Source organism: Calypte anna, chromosome 4B, assembly GCF_003957555.1.
Source record: "Calypte anna isolate BGI_N300 chromosome 4B, bCalAnn1_v1.p, whole genome shotgun sequence".
NCBI lineage: Eukaryota > Metazoa > Chordata > Aves > Apodiformes > Trochilidae > Calypte > Calypte anna.
The window spans coordinates 19,769,873-19,789,279 of NC_044249.1; the positions used below are offsets into that span (position 1 = coordinate 19,769,873).

General features: G+C 39.5%; 1 protein-coding gene across 1 annotated transcript in view; it reads right to left on the minus strand.

Annotated features, from left to right (window-relative positions):
• Window positions 1–10,042: 10,042 nt before the first annotated feature.
• CTNNA2 (catenin alpha 2) overlaps window positions 10,043–19,407 on the minus strand; it is a 381,969-nt gene continuing 372,604 nt past the window's right edge. The window contains 1 exon segment of the mRNA XM_030450894.1: window positions 10,043–11,204. Within this exon segment, the coding sequence (XP_030306754.1) occupies window positions 10,917–11,204 (288 nt within the window). The 3' untranslated portion in view covers window positions 10,043–10,916.

Below are 19,407 nucleotides of genomic sequence, written 5' to 3' on the forward strand. Positions count from 1 at the left end.
CAGCACCTGTACTACCTTTTATGCCCTATTTGCAGAAAACAACCCAACAGTTTTATTGCTCTTCAGCATGCAGGTTTCCCTACTCCAGACTGCAAGCAAGTTCTGTGAGTCTTACAAAGGCCCTAACCTGGAACTGGAACCAGTCAAGTGAACAAACACAAGATAACAAATCTATCAGCACTTCAGGGTCTGTCTGTCCTTACAAGAGATTAAAGGCCTAGGAAAAAAAATTACAGGCAAAGGAAGGTCTTGAGAAGAGGGTGAAGGCTGAGTAGGTGATGCACACAGAGTTTTGCTATTCAAAGCACAATTTGAGCTCCATAGGACATATCTCTGCACATAAGAATTACAAAGAAATCTCTCTTATCAAAGCCCACTTTGAGAAACTGATCCTTTATAGGATGTGGAAAAATAAAACCCAACCCCCCAAAAAAACCAACAGAGGCAGAGCAAGAGAAAATACAATCCAGTTTCAAGCTTGCAGGAGCTAGGAAAGGTGTGCCAAAAGTGTGTGGAATTTCTTCATAGCATAGCAGACTCCTCTCTGAATTCATATTGCTAGCCCAAGAATGGAGGAGCCTCTTAGATATTTTTTACTGAGGTGTCCCAACCAATTTAATCTGAGGTACCCAAGCAGCAAATTCAGCAAAGTGGTTTGGGACAGAGTTAGGTCAACAAATAATAATGCATCCTCTTGAACACAAAATGCTAGTGGGAGAGAAAAAAAAATCATAGTGGCTATACTTGAGACACAATACTAGAGAGTTTTAAACCCATAAAATCATCAGTACTCAAGTACTCATGTAAGCAAGAACAGAGCTTTCAGTATCTTGACTGCAAACCACAGTGAGTGAGAAGAATCTGAAAAAGCAAAGTGCTCTGCATGATTGAATGAATAATGTGGAAAAGCTTTCCTGAATAAGAAACATCAATCCTGAAAGGAAAAAGAAAACTTCTCTACAATCTAAAATAGTTCATCAATAATAAATGACATTTGATCTTGAATGAGTTCTGTTAGCTCATTTTTTTTTCCCCTGTAGAAATGCTGTGAATACAGGTTACCTACCCTGAGGAACCTCACACAGGATGGCTCAGCTCTATCTAAAAATCTGACTCTGAGCCTCTGAAGCCTCTACCACCACCTTTGCAGCAAGTCCACAGACCAAATACATCCCTGGGAAAGTCTCTCATACCAACAGACACACTTTTCTACCACACATTCTTACACAGGGAGCCCCCTTCATGCAAGTAAATAGGTTTGTACCAACAGAGCCCCAGGGGAAGCAATTAATTTTAATGGGAGGCATAACTCCTAAGTAAATCCATCTCTTAGCCAAGGCATCAGGAAGCAAAAGCCAGCTTACCCTCTGCAAGATCCTCTGAGATACTCCCACATCAACTCCAGCATTTCCATTTCTCTTTTCAAGTTTAATTTATGCCCTCACTTCTTAACGAGCTGCACTAAAGCAATAAGCCTTGATGAGGAGGGCATTATCAGGAGAGGACTTAGTATGCCCAACACATGAGGCTCTACAGGTCAATTAGAAGGTCAATTAACAAACCATATCCTCAGTCAGACATTTTGCGTAGTAAGAAAAGCATAAATTAACAGGCTTTGGAACTGCCCTAGTAATTTTCTTTTTCTTTAAGTCTGAAAAGCATTTGAGAAGGAAATTAAGAAAAAAAAAGTCACTTAAGGAGTGATTCCTTCATATCTTCATTAAGCCAAGGCAGTAGCTTCTGAAATGGAGACAAATGCCAGTCTTTTGCTGTTAAATTTGAGCCTGGAAGCAGCTTTCTGCTTTATCTTTCTGTAGCTGAAAGAAAGAACTTTAAAATCATTGTGAATAGTTATACACAACTACACAATATGGGAACATGCTTTGTTCTAATTTTTTTGTCAATCTAGTTTATAATTTTACCCAGATTCACACTGACCAATAAGACTCATAATATTGAGCATCTTCATCCATGTAGTCAGTTTACATTTATCATGTAAGTTCAGACCTAAGCTTGAAAATTTCCCATAATCCATAAAATGAGTGCACCCAAAACATCCCACTCCTTGATCTTCCCTGGTACCAAGGTCTGTAATTCCCTGGATCCTCCTTTCAGCCCTGTTTATAGATGGGTGTCCCCTTGGCAAACGTCCAGTCATCTGGCACCTCCTCTGTTAACTGCTGAGAGATGAGGGGGAGCAGCTTGGCTCTGCCAGCTCCTTCAGGTGATCCCACCTGGCCCCATGGACTTGTGAATCTCCAGGTGGTTCTTTACTGCTCCTCCTGAATTTTGGGGAGTTGCTGCTGCTCTCCATCCCTATCAGGAGGTTCAATACTCTGAGGATATTGCAGACTGAGGTAAAGAAGGCACTTGAAGGATTGATGATAACACCACCTGCACACCCAAGCCTTCAACCAGCTGTCCCAGTGCCTTGAAGTCTTTTTTAATTCCCTTTGGATTTCTCCCTGCAGGCTCCACATTGCCTGGATAACCAGAGGGTAATCACCCGAGGGCTGCACCAGACCTGAGCTTCCTTTGGACATCTGTGATCCAAGCCCCAGGGAGGGCTCCCACCTCTAACATCCCTAGCCTGGGATTTCCCTGTGGGATGGCTCTGGGTCAACAAATGGTCCCCTCAGGAAGGAGCCACCAATTCCCCTCCTTTTTCCCTTAGTTGGAGAGGTACTAAGGCGTGGGGGTGAGTGAGGAGCTCTGGGGAAAACTCACTAGGTGGATCTTCATCTTCATCTCCATCCTCAGTCTCCTGGCCCTCAACTTCCACAGCCCCATCCCTGTTGCACAAGGGCAACTGGGAAGGTTCTCGGGGCCGGGAGGGGTTTTGCTTTCCTCTCCGAGGAGGGTTGTGTCTCCATTCCCCCTGTCCCTCAGGTCCCCTCCTTCTGCCTGGTGCCAGGAGGGGATCCCCCACTCCTGGACCTCCCCCAGCTGCAGGTTTTGCCTCAGCCCATGGGCTCCCTGTGGCTCTCGCCTCCTCTGATGCTCCTCAACCTTTCCACCTCCTCCCTCAGCTCAGCCACCTCCTTGCGCGATGCTTCATCTGACCACACGGCACACAGCCCGTGTCTCCGACTCCCTCCGGTACCGATACCGGTACCGATACCGCTGCCGGGCTCAGGCAGTCTCGGAGCCGCCCCCTCCTCCGCCCCATCTCTCTCAATGTTTGAAGCCGCAGCGCTCCCCGCTCTCTCCTCCTGCTCCGACCTCAGCTCCGCGATCGCCGCCTTTAAATTTGCCGCCGTTTCCCCGGCTCTCCCTCAGCACCTCTCGGCTCTGTCGCGATAGCTGCCGATTCCCGACTCTTGCCAGGTCTTCCTGCTCTCCCTCGGGACCCTCCTCTCCTTCTCACTTGATCGCAGTTTTTCAAAAGCACAGCTCCGAGCTGCTGCTGGTGCTGCTGCTGCTGCCTCTCTCCTCGTGGTTCCAAAGTGCAACAAACCCTTGTGTTTGCAGCTATCTTCTTGAAATTGGATGAAATTTTCTATTATAAAGCCTCTGTACATCCATACCTCTCTCTAAAATTTAACATCAAACAAGCTGCATCCAAATAAATATTTCTTTAAAGTGATTTAACTTTTTCCTCCACTTCTTTCCAAAGAAATAGGGATTATATACATGATCCTGACACAGCTTTGGGGTGACCTAGACCTGTCCATTTCCTATTTTATCTCAGAATTTATTTTTTTAGGCTTTACTTAAGAGTGGTTTTTTTCAGAGGCAGAAGAACTTCTTTTTTTTCTTCTCCTCCTCAAGATACCAATTTAAAGGTTTTCAAGGTACAAAGTATAAAGGCTTTCACACAATTTGTGTCATACACATATGAAATATAAAACCTTTTCCAACTCTCTTTTAAAGGTAAAGAAATTAGAAAAAAAAATTGCTTTGATTAAACAAAACTCAAATATCAGGCCCAAAATTTTAGTTGCTGAAAGGTGTCAAATTTCCTTGAACCATGAGGCTCTCAGATGTCCACAGCTCTACTGTCTATAAGATCTGTATTAACACTTGCACCACAGCTTCTGCATGCTGAAGTGATGAAAGTTTACCTGTAAAAGAGAAAGAATAAGGAGGAATGGATCAGTCAAAGCAGGGAAGAAAATTATAAATAAATAAATAAAGAGAAAAAGCCACCAGCAGCATCTTACCCAATGCAGTTTGTGTGTCAAGAAAATACCCATGATTTATGAACTTATTTCACTTTTTCACATTTCTTCTATATTGTGTACATGCAAAACAGGTGCTGAGATTCAGTTGGGTTTTCTTCCCACTTAAGCATTTGACGAGACACTGTTTCAGCTCAAAGAAAAATAAAGATGATTTCTATGAGCAACAGAAGCCGTTGAAGATGCACATACTGGGAAAAGCTGAAATCTCTTCCTGTGGAATAGTGACTAATATTCACTGTCTGGTATAGCTGAGGGGTAGGGTATGTGTAGCACACCCTAAGATAGATCAGAATACAGATGGAATGGTTTGGTTTGGAATGGATGGTTTGGATCATCTATTTCTAAATCCCCTACCATGGGCAGTGATAACTTCCACCAGGCCAGGTCACACCAAGCCCCATCCCACCTGGATTTGAACATTTCCAGGGATGGGGCAGGCCCAGTTCTCTGGGCAGCCTGTGCCAGAGGCTCACAGCAAAGATTTTCTTCCTAATACCTCATCCTCATCTCCCCTATTCCAGTCTGAAACTGTTCCTCCCTAATGCTGTCACTCCATGCCCTTGTCAGAAGTCCCCCTCCAGCTTTCCTGTAGCACCTCAGGAACTGGAAGGCCACTAAAAGGTTTCCTTGGAGCCTTCTCTAGGCTGAACAATCCCAACTCTCTCAGCCTGTGTTCCCAGAAGAGGTGATCCAGCCCTCTGATCATCTTGGCCTCCTCTTGACTCACTCCAAGAGCTCAGGGAAGAAATGTTTGTGTTCCACAAACACAAACCTGCATTTTAAATGCTCTTGGTGAAAGGGACCTCCCGTGGTGTGTGAGACCCAACTGATGTGACTTTGGAGAGGTCACTGTCAGTGAAGACAGCTCATGAATGTGTCCCCTTCCCTGGCCCCCAACATACACAGTTGTGTGAGCACCCAATTTAGCACAGGTCATAGCACCAGGAAAAGCTGAGGAGCTTTTCATCATGGAGTAAATAAATGGCTCACTGAAATACCACTGAGCTTCTCTGAGCTGTACCTACTGCAGATTTAAAACCCTGTCTGAAGGGACAAATGAACCCACGAGGCACGTAGGATTCACATAGCTCTATGACAAAGTCTAGTGATCTTAATTTATTTCACAATTATGGCCCAAATAATGGATCTTCCTTATGGTCTCAGTTGTAGCCCAGAGTCTAATTAATAATGAAAATTGTATGTGACATCTTGCAGGGTCTCTGTCAGCTCCTGCAGGTTCCAGACACTGGGCTGCATAATGCTGACAAATGCTGGGCACTAACACTGCTGGCAAGCTAATGCAAACAAAGAGCCTATGGTTTAACTGAGCCAGCTGGCTGTCCATATAGCCAAATATATGGATAGAGACAGACAAACAAACACATATATATGGATGCATACATACACATATATATATATATATATATGCCTGTATAGAGGGAATCAAAGAATCACAGAATGGTTTGGCTTGAAAGGGACCTTCAAGATCATCCAATTCCAACCTCAGCCATGGGCAGGGACACCTCCCACCAGCCCAGGTTGCTCCAAGCCCCATCCAACCTGGCCTTGAACACTTCCAGGGATGGAGTAGCCACAACTTCCCTGGGCAAACTGAGCCAGGGGCTCTAAATCTCCCCTCTTCCAATTTCAAATCATCCCCCCCCTTGTGCTGTCACTCCATGCCCTTGTGAAAAGTCCCTCCCCAGCTCTCCTGTCACCCCTTCAGTTACTAGAAGATGCTCCAAGGTCTTCCCAAAGCCTTCTCCTGTCCGAACAACCCTAACTCAGCCTGTATCTCATCTTTGTGGCTGGACTTGCTCCAACAGCTCCATCTTCTTATGCTAGGGACTCCAGAACTGGACATAGTACAACAAGTGAGGTCTCCTGACAGACCTATCTGAAAAGTCCAGCACTGGCATCTTCAGAGATCTTAAAAACTCAGCACATCCTATATGGAAGGGTCTTGTGACATCCTTGTGGTGTCCCAGCTAAATAAGGGCTACACCTGCTTGCAGGGGACTGCATTGCTACTTAGGAGATTTTTGGCCACCTAAATCTCTGTGACATTTTGTGAGCGTCCATGCACACAGACACAAAGTACAATAAGTAAAACCAGGCACAGTTACAGGAAAGTAATATAGATTAAGAAATTATGAGTAATAAAAGATGGAGATTTTTTTTTTTCCTCTTTTATCCTCCTGTTAGCATCCGAATCTATGGTTCAGTGAGAAGACAGAGCCATTAAGACAATTTAATATGACTTCCTGGAAATGCAGGCCAAAAACCTTCTTTTTTGAAAATTTCTGCATGAAATCTTTCAGAAAAAAAAAAAAAAATCAAACACATCCTTCTAGTAAAGTCATTAACTCTGAATATGATAGGAGGCTTTGGAAACATTACTTCACTTCTCTTTCTTCCTTGTATTTAATTTTAACAAGCTGGGATATAGCAAGCAAGTAAGTATAAACATTTCACATTCTGCAGGGACCCTTCTCTTTTCAAGTCCATTATTACGTCTGGTAATTATTATTACCAGACAACACTGGAACTTTTATATTTTGCCCAAAGGGAGAAGCTAATACAACAGCTACTCACCTACCACACCTCGCCAAACATTATCAAAAGAAGGAAACATTGCTCAAGTCATTTTTTATTCCTTCAAAGGTATAACTAGAGCACAAAAATACACTTCTGCCTCCCACAGCTTTTATCAAGCTGTCAAGTTCTCCAGAGCTTGATGTTAACTGAGTCATAACAGGAAAAATATCTAAAGCAGAAGAAATGTGTGAACCCTTGCTTGAGGATGCACTTGGTCATTCAGTGAGAAACCAGAAGAATTCTGAACTGTTCCTCACCTCAGCAGGTGCTGAATTTCCAAATAAATTCTTGAATTCACTGCTAAGATGACATGGGATGATCTCTCTGTCCTTGGACACAGCTTCAGCTGTCAACTTTCTCTTCTGAATGGGCAATGAGGTTCAAACCAAAAATCTTCCCTCCCTTTCACCTTCCTTCCTTCTCCACACATGTATTTATCTCTGCCCTGCAAAACAACTGATCTGAAATGTTCTTGGAAGGTGTGTTTTTAGAAATGAGATACATAGCTTTATTTACACTATAAGCCTTTAACTTAGATTCAGATTAAGGAGTTAATTTAAAAAAAAAATAAAAAAAGGAAACCACAGAACAGCCACACTTGGGTTTTGCTTAAAAAAATCCATTGAAATCTAATTTTTTTTTTCTTTTTGGATTCAGAAATGTAATTTTTAACCTATAAATGTACATCCTCTTGATTAAACTTGAGTTACACAGAGATATAGGAAATTTGTTTTGGCCTGCTTTCATGTGGAGATATAAAACAACATGCCAGATATAAAAATATCCACCCAGTATTTTTGCCTTGTGGGATTGTTTCCCAGTGGATTTCCACAGCTTTGTCCACCTCTTTTTAAAATGTAAAACTATTGAAATATTGATTGGATTTCACACCATAAGGACACAGCAGCAAGAAAATACTGGATTAAAATGAATCTGTGCTGAGCTTTAGCCCCGGCTTCCTTATTATCAGAGCATTTGTTCAACTTTAAGCATATGAATACTGTAATTTATGAGAAGCCAAGAACTTAAACTTATGTATGTTTAATGATGTAAATGAGATCACTGGGAATTATGAGTAAGAAAGTGCTATGGATGAGTAATGTACTCTGTTATTTTACTACACTGGGGTTTCATTTCTTTGCCCCATCCAAAAGTTATAAGGATCAGTGATTACTTGTTCCTCATCTACCCATCTTACATTCTCACTATTTGTCTCCATTTAGCCTCTGTCCAGAGCTAAACCTCCAGTTTCTCTCTCACCCAAGAACAAGAGGGAATTAGAAAGAGGAGAGAAATGCCACGGGTTGAAATATGAACAAATTTAATGAAATAAAACAATTAATACAAACATCAACATAAAGTATAAGAGCTTACATTCAGCCAAGTCCTCAGGAGCAACAGAGGGAGCAAAAAGCCAAGAGGAAAGAGCCCCAGGAAACAAAACTCCCCCCACCTCAGCACAATTCCCCCTTTTATAGAGCCCATGGGTGAGGGATGTGGGATCCACCCTGGCTCAGCTGCCCTGGCTGGAGCTCCCAGCTGCCCTGGGGCTACTGATGGCCTCTCCTCCATGGCTGGTCTCTGATCATGTCCAAGTGAAACCAGATCACTACTGATGTCCTTGAAGAAACTGGGGACTCTTACCTTGTTTAGTCTCTCCTCATATGAAAGCAATTCCAGACTTGGTGATCAAGGGTTGGACTCGATGATCTCTGAGGTCCCTTCCAACCCAGCCAATTCTATGATTCTATGATCCTTCTCATGTTTCCATGGACCTTCCCATCCTACACCATTTCTTCTTTCAGGTGAGTTGATAAGAACTGTGAAGTATTCAAACGTAGGCACATTGCTGATGTTTAGCATCATCCAATGTTTTCCTCTTTCTCTATTTATCCCCATCAGTCACAGCATTCTGTTTGCTTTACTGCATAAGTTGTCACTAAACTGGTATTTCCTGGTTGCTTTCTTGGTTCTTGTTTTCATATACATTACTTTTCATTTATCAGCACTAATTTTTATCACATTACCATGAAGATATTTAGAGCACAAATAGGATCCTTCAAAAGGCAAATGATCCAACCTAAACTGGGATGCCCAGAAAACTAAGTTGCCCAATGCCATTCATGGTTTTACTTTTTTTACTTGGTTTTTACCATCACTATTTTACTGAGTGACTGATAATAGATTCCTTGTATTTCCATCTTCCTCTCTACTTATGGAGCCTTAATCAGGGGACACTCCACACCACATTCATAGATCTCATTGCTTATGTGCCTTCTTCTGAACATCTCTGAGACAGCAACAATCCAATTTTAAAACAACCATTCATCTAATCCATCAGTTTTAGACCAAAGAGCTTCTGAAGAAATACTCTGACCTTTATTTGTGTCCAGTTCCCTATTTTCTTTTTCATGCATAAGAGGACATTTTGGTTTTGCTATTTTTTCCTTAAACTCTGTATCTGTCTTTCATCACTGTAATTTCCCTTGTAAAGATCCCAATTACTTTTAGGGACTTTACTACTGGGACCACAAGCAGTGCCAGTCTCCACCAGACCACAGGGCATTACAGGGAAAGCTCTTCAAGGACTTTCCCCACATTTAATGTATTTTGATCACATGTGCAGTCACTAGATCTGACTGGGGAACCTTTTTATTTTACAGTACAACTAAACAAAGCAAAAATAGTAATTTCCTAAAATGCCTCTCAGAGTACATTTCTTTATAAAGATCGTGTAGGAGGGCAATAGAACAAAATTTGGTATGATGCTATTTTGAGGAATAATCAGAATATCTGAGACAAGCATCCAGACGCCTCTCAAAAAAGCTCCCATGTCACTTATGGTGCACATCATTGTTTATCATAGTGTTTTAAATCCCTGATGAATGTTCTCTTAGGTTATTAATATTTAACTATAATAACACTTACTATTTTATATATACTAAGACTTTTTCATAACAATAATACAATCTCAGTAGTTAAGGCAACTTAACTTGGGACTAAAAGGGAAGAGGAGTAAATACTGCATTTCTTTGCCCAGTAGATTTTATACAGGTCTATAAGTGTGGCACAACATTATTTTCAAGCTTCTGATATGTCAACCTTATAAGCTTAATAAAACTGATTTATCTTTATGCTGTTTCTGAGGTGTTCAAACAAATAACTTCAATCCACACTTGACACACTTGAGGCAAAATTAATCACTGTCTACATCAGCCAGGATGCAGGAGACAGCTGTGCATTAAAAGAGATGAGCCATATTGAGGATTCCAAGGTTAAATGAGTTTATTAAGAGTTAGTGGTTACAATGGTATGTCAGATACCTGTAATCCAAACTACACCTACATATTTGCCTCTAAATTCTCACACCGTCAGCTTCCATGTCTCTAAAGATTCCACCACCAGGTCTTCTATTACTAATATTATAATAATAATCATAATATAAAAGGCAATGTCAATCACCATATTGTGCTTCATACTCCACCATAAGGAATTCAATTGGCAAAAGTAAACCTCTGGTCATATTAATGGGATTAATTGAAATGTGAGCAATCATAACACTACTAGAATATAAAGAACAAAACGTGGTTTAAAAGAAGCATTTTTAAGATGAATTAGTTTGTATCTCTTTTGAAGATTCACATACTATAATGAAGATGACTCAAAAGTTATATCATTTAGTTATTGGGCCACACATTTAAGCATATTGGCTAGTACGTTTTTGCACTGGAACAGAAGCAATACAAGCTTTTATGGTCTACCATTACAATTCCATTGTTTTGTTTTTTTTTCACTTAATATACCTGCCAACCTAATGTTTCTTGCATGCATAAACATTTCTGGGTTTAGACTCGAATTTCTTATTGAACCCAAAAGTACCCCCGCGATGCAAATTCTTTGGCCAATTCAATCCTATCGTTTAGTTGAAAAAGTAAGTTTGAAAGAAGTCCATTTAACATCAGAAGAGAATGCCCTGAATTTTGGCATTGCAGAAAGTGAGATAATTCAGTAGAGAGTCCCAGGTTGCATGCAAATTGACACTGCTTCCCCCCAGCCCCCCCATGCCAGACGCATACAAGTCAGCAGGTATGCATACAAAAAGAATATAAAACCCTCCTGGTAAAGCTCAGTGGTTTAGAATGAATCCATAGCTTTAAATTCACTTAAGGCCTGTACAGGGGAAATATGTTTTTTCTGGGACCCTCTTCTCACTCGTGTCTGATATTCTTCTGGTTTTTCTCTCTTGACAAGAGGTTTCTTCTCGGGGGCCTTCATCTTCCAAGACACAACAGGGGAGTTCACTGCAGCAGTGCCATAAACCTTCTGGTATTTTGTAGAAGCCACATAAGATGCTTTCACTGTAAGGACCACAGCGTTCATCAGGTTTTTAGCTGCCTGGATGAGGGAAGTGGCACTGTCCAGCTACAAACAGAAAAGACAATGAAATACAGCAAGGTTACACCCTGACTGGATCACATTTCCTGACTGAAGGTCTGGGTGGTCTCAGAGCTCATTGAAGAGGAAATGAATCCTCTCCTTGGGGATTAATCAAGTAGTTTGGAGTAGCAAGCACTGGCAACAATGGGCACTGAAGTGTAGGATTCAGTACCTCACATTAAATTATTTTTATAATTCAAAGGAAAAGCTGGTGTTTTGGGTTTTGATGTTCATTTTTTTTCTACAATTGAATTTTATTCTTTTCTTTCTTTTCCCCACAAAGTTGCTGCTCCCTTAAACCTTTAAAAAGTTACTTTTACATGTCAGAGACCACAAAGCAGGTCAAAAAGGATTTTTCCCAAGTGTTTAGGTTTGTTCCAATTATTCCTACCAAGTCCACCATAACACCCCCAGTGGTAGCTACAGGAACAGTGGGAGGCCAGTGCTGAGCTTGTTAGAGAACCCCACTTGAAAAAGATGAAAGGAGATTTTTGAAAACCTTAAAGAAATAAAAAGACAAAACAGTAAACTGCAGGGTTTTGTAGCTATTTCAGCTACTTATGCTCACAAGGAATCTCACTCCCATGCACAAGCTGCCTAAGGTTCCTGGGTCCTCTGGATGGAAGAGGTCTTAGGAACTTGTTGAACTTCACACGCCTGGGACTTCCACTCAACAAGTTTCCAGCATACACTGAAATCAGGTGCACATCCCCAACCAAATTTTTCAAAAGTGTTTAAGCAGATAACTGGACAACCAAAGCAAGGTCTCAAAGTTTCAAAATTTAAATTAGGCACCTGCCAAACCCAAGGGGACATCTCAGATTAGCAGGTGCTAAAGAGACACTCGTTAAGTACTGTAGCAACCCAGGTCATTGTTTAGGATATTCAGTTATCCCCTTCCCAAAATACTGAAAAAGAGGGTTACACTCTCTGGGAGGAAGCCTTTTAGTTTTCCTAGTTTGTAGAGTCATTTTGGCATCTGATTTTATTTTAACTCTTTAATTCCACTCCAATTGCTCAGTAAGTTCTTAGCTTTTTTCACGCAGCATAAAAGGTCTGTCTCCCTCCACACCTTTCCTGTGCCATATTTTGGGAGCACAGGATTACTTAACATGAATTTTAAGCAAGGTAAGGAGGATAAATATTCATAGGGCAATAACAAAAAATCATGTTAGAATTCACCTCAAGTATTTTGTATCATTAATAAAAGAGTTTAGGAGAAACCTCCTTCTGAAGTGTCAGTGACTGATGTGAACAAGAACAGACATTACAGAAAGCCTGTGTCTGGAACCACAGTAATCTATAGACTTACCTATCGTTTTTTATTTCCTCATTGTAATTCATTAAATACCTAAACTGCTACATACAGTGAGATGAAAACCAAAAAAAAAAAAAAAAGCTTTTTAATGATTTTCATGTACTTGGTGCAATTCCCATAGTTAATTTCCTGCCCCCAGTAAATATTTTTCCTCGGGACTAATTTGTATTTTCTTTTCATTTTCTGTTAGTAAAAGAACCAAGTTAAAAGATGGAAAATTACATTATATGGCAGAAACATGACTGTTCAATAGGCAGTAATGAAATATAATTCAGTGTAGTGTTATACTATAACCATGCTACTGCATGATTTATAAGGCAATCTGTATGTTTGTTGCCAAATAACAGATCATACTCTATTAAATTAGGATATTCTAATTTATTGCAAAGATCTACAATCAAGCATTATTCATTGTTAAATGATTCTTTCTGAAACACTGGTGGATTATTATTGAATATAAAGCAATCCCATCAAAACAGTATTTACCTTATAATCAATGGGGACAAACTCATTGGATCAAGCCTATATTACATGTTCCTGAATGAGCTGGCTCACATTTTCCAGTGCTTCTTTATCAAGGAATTCTGGTGACTGTTTCACATGGTGCATATTTAGGGAACAGAATGAGTAAAGGAAGCATTTTCAAATGAAGAGGCTCCTAAATTAGTTGCCTAAACCCAGATAAAGGTTGCTTAAACAACACATCATTAAACACAAGTAATTTGATGGTGTCTATTGATCAAGGTGTGCAGAAGCAGGTACAGCAGGACTGGATGTGGATTGCAATCATGTCTTTCAGCAAACCATGTTCCATATTTTGATGCCACTTTACCTCCAGTTTCAATCTATTGTTACCATGGCTAAGAGCTCCCTATTTTCACCACCATTAATCACATTTTTACATGCAAATACTTACTCCTTGCCCTTAATATCCACTCTTATTGTAAAATGCTTTCAAGCCTTGGCTTCAGAAAAGAGACATAAAACCCCCATAAAAGCATTAGGCTGTGAGTGGTATCCAAAGTCTGCTGGTCTCCATCCCACGTATCAAATTTGGCTACCTAAGCAATTCCAGTGATTTTCTTCTTGCCTCCAGCTCCTCACTTGTATTATTGCTCAGTAAAGAAGAATTAAACTGAATGAAGATCATTTCAATTAACATTTAGATCTTACTACACCACTGTGCTGCTCCAGTTTTAAGCTGAGCTCTGTAATCAGCAGAGCTGCATAAAGCTGGAAGTAGTGAATCAAATCCTTAGTGCCTTAATTCCTTCCAAAATCTGGGCACAGAAACATATGCACTTTCCCAAACAGATAATGTTAATAATAATGATAATAATTAAAGAAAAAAATAAGAAGGAAGGTTAACATTTCAAATGTGGAGGTGCAGGCTTTCACTTGCTACACAAAGCAATAGTGTTCTCCTACTTCGATCTTTTGCAAAGATGTTTGCCCCCATTTAGTAAAAAAAGTCCTCTTAAACATAAGAGATAACTTTCAGTTATTGGCCTGTAAGAATAATAAATAAAAAAAAGTGAAAAATCCATGAGGAACCTAAGAATCACTGCACTGGACCTGAACACTAACCCAGGTTAAAACTACCCAGGGAAAGCATAAAACATTCAGAAAAACAAATAAACAAATGCTTCAAGCTAATTTTGTAATTAGTGAATAGAAGGGTTGCATTGGACCAGCAGAGCCTATTAAGGGCCAAGAAGATAATTTCAGTTTTCCTTTTTTTTCCCCCCAAAATCTGTAATGCTTTGAGGAGTTTTTGATCTGCTTATAAGTTGCATTTTCCCTGCACTAAATGCAGGATTTCCCAGATTCTTCTGGCAGTCAAGATTTCTTGCTTTTTCTCCATATCCACATAGACTAAGTAAAATTACAAGAATTACAACATCAAAATAGCTGGAGAAGCAGGAGACAAAAAAACCTGGAAATTTTTCTCCTTAGCAGTAAAGAAAATAAAAAGAATTCTCCCTGTGTTTTCACACCCCTGTAATGGGGAAGAATTACACCACAGTTTTTAGAAAGGAGGAAATTTAACTTCCAGAGATTATAATCAGAAATATACCTGATAAAGTAAAGGAAACCAAAAAAATCTGTATTTCCAGTGAACCAGGATGCAATAGAGGTAGTTTTAACAGAGCTGGATGTTTACAAATGCTCTATATAAATACTGATGAATTTAATAAAACTTGAAAAGTGGGAGAAGACATCAAAAGCATTGTAGATAGCTCCTACTCTGGATATGTTTGAGAAGGGCAATTAGAATGACCTGAGAAATTGTAGGCCAGTTCAGCTGACAGCATTCTTTAATAAAATCATGCAATGTCTATGACAGACTCCATAAATAAAAGGAGGAAACTACAGTTAATGGTGAACAAATAGATCTGTGGGTAAAAATATCTTCTTAGTAGCCTAGATATTATGGTAAGATTAAACTTTGGATTGCTGAAAATAATGCTGTTGGTGTAACTGGACATTTGAAAAGTGCTTTGGTATTATATAACAGTTTGATAAAAAAAAAATCAGCTGATACAAAATTAAAAAGGCATATACAGAATGATTACAAATTTCCTAATAATAAAGCTTCAAAAAATGTATAAGCAAAAAAAAAGAATTGCTACACAGTGACTTCTGCAGTGGGCTCTTGGAGAAACCATTTATCAGCTTTACAATATTAATATTTCTTGGTAAAAAAGTCACCTAACAGATGAATTTTGAAGTTAATGTAACAATTGGGAAAATGCTAAGTCATTCAAAGGGCAAGTGATTGATATAAGCTGGTAAAGGTCTGAAATGCAGATTTCAGCTTGGCCAACTTTATAGCAGATGATACTGGCTTCTCCATGAATGAACTTTATCCTATGCAGGATCCTAGGAAATCACTGAGTACATCAAGGGGAGAACATTGATGAAATTGGTTTAATTACCATATTGATACTTTATTGTGCATCCACAGTTATGGAAGAATGAGTCCTCAATGCAAAATCAACACTGAGGAACTGGAAAGCATTTAAAGAACCTCAATAAAAAAAAAACAACTTTTCTGGAAAAGACAGAGTCAGTTGTTTTCTCCATTAATAAAGTGCACAATTAAAAGATGTGTTGATCAAAGTCAGCAAGTACATAGTAAAAGAAAGGCTGATAACATTTCATGTTCAACAGATTAGGCAAAGATATAACAGAAAGGTGAAGAGGGTAATTTCAGTTATTAATTAACTGCAAATTTCTAGCAGTGATATTAGTTAATCACAAGAGCTCATGAAAGACAGTGATTCTATCTCTAGAAATTGTCAAATCAGTATTGGATGTTTTTTTTAATATGTACAATCTAGCTTAAGTGTTACTATTGGACATTTTTAATGCACATTAATTCAGAAAGCCTTTGCATCAGTTATGGCAGATGACAGCTTAGATGATACCAATGGCCCATATTAACCTTGAGAGGTATGAATGCAAACAATTAATAACTATTGATAAAGATCTTATTCTGCATGACTTGTCACAGATTGAAAAGAATAATTGCCATTTATTTAACAAGTTGAAAAAAACCTGTAACCCTTCCAATACCCTTGGCCAAGACCTCGTTTGTCTGCCCTTAGTAGGTAATTTAGGAATTGCCAAGCCCTTAAGGCTCTCTGTGAATTCTGGGTGCATTCATTGTTTCTACTCTTTTTTAGAGCAAATTCATACTTCTGTGGTGAGGTACAACTGCTGTTACCACAGCCCAAAAGTCAATTAACAGCCTCCAGAGTAACTAAAGTTACATGAATCTGGAGGGAGAATCAGAAATACTATATTCCAAGATGACATTCTTATGCAACAGAACATTTTCTTCTCAGCTGTGCTTAATAGTAAATCCAGTCCTACATATGTATGCAAGATAGATGTAAGAAAAAGATTTTATTCATAATACTTATGTCTTACATTTCTGTGGCACATTTCATACATAAAACATGATACTATTAGTGGCAGGCAGTGCCAGAATGGCTTGTTTGCTATTCAGATCCACTCCTCCCCATGGTAGGAGACATCTGCTATTTATCAGCATTACTACACGATGGCTGAAGCAGCATTTCAGTCAGTCACTTGCAAATCCACATAAGGTTTTGGCTAGATATGGGGCCGTTGTGAGGAAAATATCCTGCATGTTTGAAATGTCACAACAAGCAAAAATATCCTTGCTTGGAATCTAAGGTGGCCACAACGGTGTTGAAAAGAGAGAACAAATTGTTAGACTCTTTTCCTAGCCATTTAGCTTCATATTGAATTGTAAGTAGTTTACTCCTTTATACACACTGAGTATTTAATGCATTTTGAGGGTATCTGTGTTTTATAGGGGGCCAGGCCATGAGGAATTGTCCCCACCTGCATTTTTTCAGTTGCAGACACAAACCCCATGGGGCTCCCAACCCTATTTAGCTGCCATCTCTGAGGACAACAGAAAGCACACAAGTGTACCAGGAACTGTGGCTATCTTCTGGCTTCTGGGGACTACTGCCATTGTAAACATATTTAATCTATAAGGTAAAATGGTTACCCACTGCTTTGTGCCACTTTGAAAAAGCATAAGCATATAAAAATACTCCCACTACTGGCATTCCCATAAAAGATGAACAGGCATAATATAGGAAATTTGTAGAGATGCACTTACACAGTTGATTTACTAATGGTAGGCATTTTTAAAACACAAAGGATAAACCACAAAATGAAATCCCAGTTAATTTGCTTTGAGAAGAATACTTAACATGTAACTAAACCAAATACATAAATAAAATATATAATACAGTTCAATGCTGGATATCACTAAAATTGGGGGGGGGGGAGGGAGGTTATGGTTCATTAATTAATCCATATTTATGATAAAATAAGATTACTAATTCTGTAAAGTTAAAGAATATGACCCAAATATCTTCAAATGTACCCAGCAGTACTACCCACCAGGAGCCCAGCAATAACTTCTCTCTCTGTAAGCATCCAGCATAGCAAGCCACAAACCAACTCAGAAATGTTCAGCTACTGGAGACTGCACTTAAATTTCACAGTGGGTGCCAGAAAGCTTACAAATACTTTTTTTTCTTTCTTTTTTCTTTTTTTTTTGAGGGGAAAAAAAATATCTTTTTGACTACTCAGCTGAGCAACTGAAACATGTCCTTCAGTGTCATCATCACTTGCCTCTTTATTCATCCTGGCTTTGTCCTCTCTTCCCTCCTCCTAGTTTTAGGCAGGACTAAGACACTTATTTCCTTTCCTTAGTCCATCTGTTTTTATGTATGATTTGCTGTACATGTGACCTCATTGCTCTCTACAACTCCCTGAAAGGAGGATGGAGCCAGGCGGGGGTTGATCTCTTTTCCCAGGCAACTCTCAGTAAGACAAGAGGGCATGGTCTTAAATTGTGCCAGGGGAAGTTCAGATTGGATATTAGAAAGAATTTTTTCACGGAAAGGGTGATCAGACATTGGAACGGGCTGCCTGGGGAGGTGGTGGACTCTTCGTCCCTGGAGACATTTAAAAAGCGACTCGATATGGCACTCAGTGCCATGGTCTAGTGACTGTGGCGGTACTTCATCAAGGGTTGGACTCGATGATCTCTGAGGTCCCTTCCAACCCAGCCTATTCTATGATTCTATGAATGCACCAAATGCCCTTTGGACTTTTATCAAAGTGTCATTTTTGTATCAATAAAAATATTCCATATTGTCAGGGTTTGTCCTTCTAATGAGCTAGCATGAAGGCTCATATTTAAACAACTGAAGGGGCTAAATGAAAAAAAAAAAGACAATTGGAAACAATTAAAAGCTAATGTCATCCAGTTCTTTTTATGAAATGTTATTCCTACTGTCTTCTCTCCAGACTAACAGGTCCCAAAGGTGAAAAATATATTTTAGTATTTTTGGTATTAAAGTTTTTCTACTCATCAGCTGCATTTACAGACAATAAATTACTTTTTCAATAGTGTATTAAAGCTATAACACAAGATTCACAATTTCCTTGTAGATACCAAGCATACTGTAGTTTATGTCCTCAATGTTTAACAAAAATACTGTTACATTCTTTTTAGCATTTAATTGGGGACAATATTTTGACCCATAATGAAAAACTTCTCAGACCCAGTTCTTTTTCTTCTGCTCATTATCTGCCACTGCCCAGCAGGAAAAAGATGCCAAAGCAACACAATTCATATCATGTAACAGAACTGCTGCAAGGACAAGAGATCATACAGAGCACAGAATTCTGTAAATAAGTTTGCTTTGCCAGTCATCCTCATGCTACAGCACTGCCTCAAAACCTTCACAGTCTGTTACTGAACTGGGATATTTGACATCAGTCTGAATGCCCAAACATCTGGAACAATTCCCCAGACCAAGGATAAAATCCTCAGTTGGTGAAGCCAAAGGAATTCTGTGGATAGGATGAGTATTTCACTCTGCAGCTTTACAGCCCTATGGCTGTGTCTGGGACATGTTTGCTTTCCTGGTGTTGAATATAAAGAAACACTTTCTACAGGAATCTACAACTGAGAGACATAGGGATGAGTCTCCTGTCCTGGTGGCTCAAGGTTTTCTTCTAAATCTTCCACACTCTGCATACAACAATTTCCTGGAGGATGATTCCTGGGATGCACTGTCACAAACAAATGATGCCCTAATGGCCATCACAGCTGCATTAGGAATGGCAGAAAAAAAAAATAGTACAACCATGTTTACAACCTCGAAATCATTCTGTCCCATGGACAGGCTTGATCTGAATTCTTGACTGATTATCAGCTTTAATATGACTTTAATATGGCTGATTTGAAGAGAGGCTTCCAACTAATTTTCGAGGAGAAACTAAAATGTCTGCAGCAAAGATGAAGTC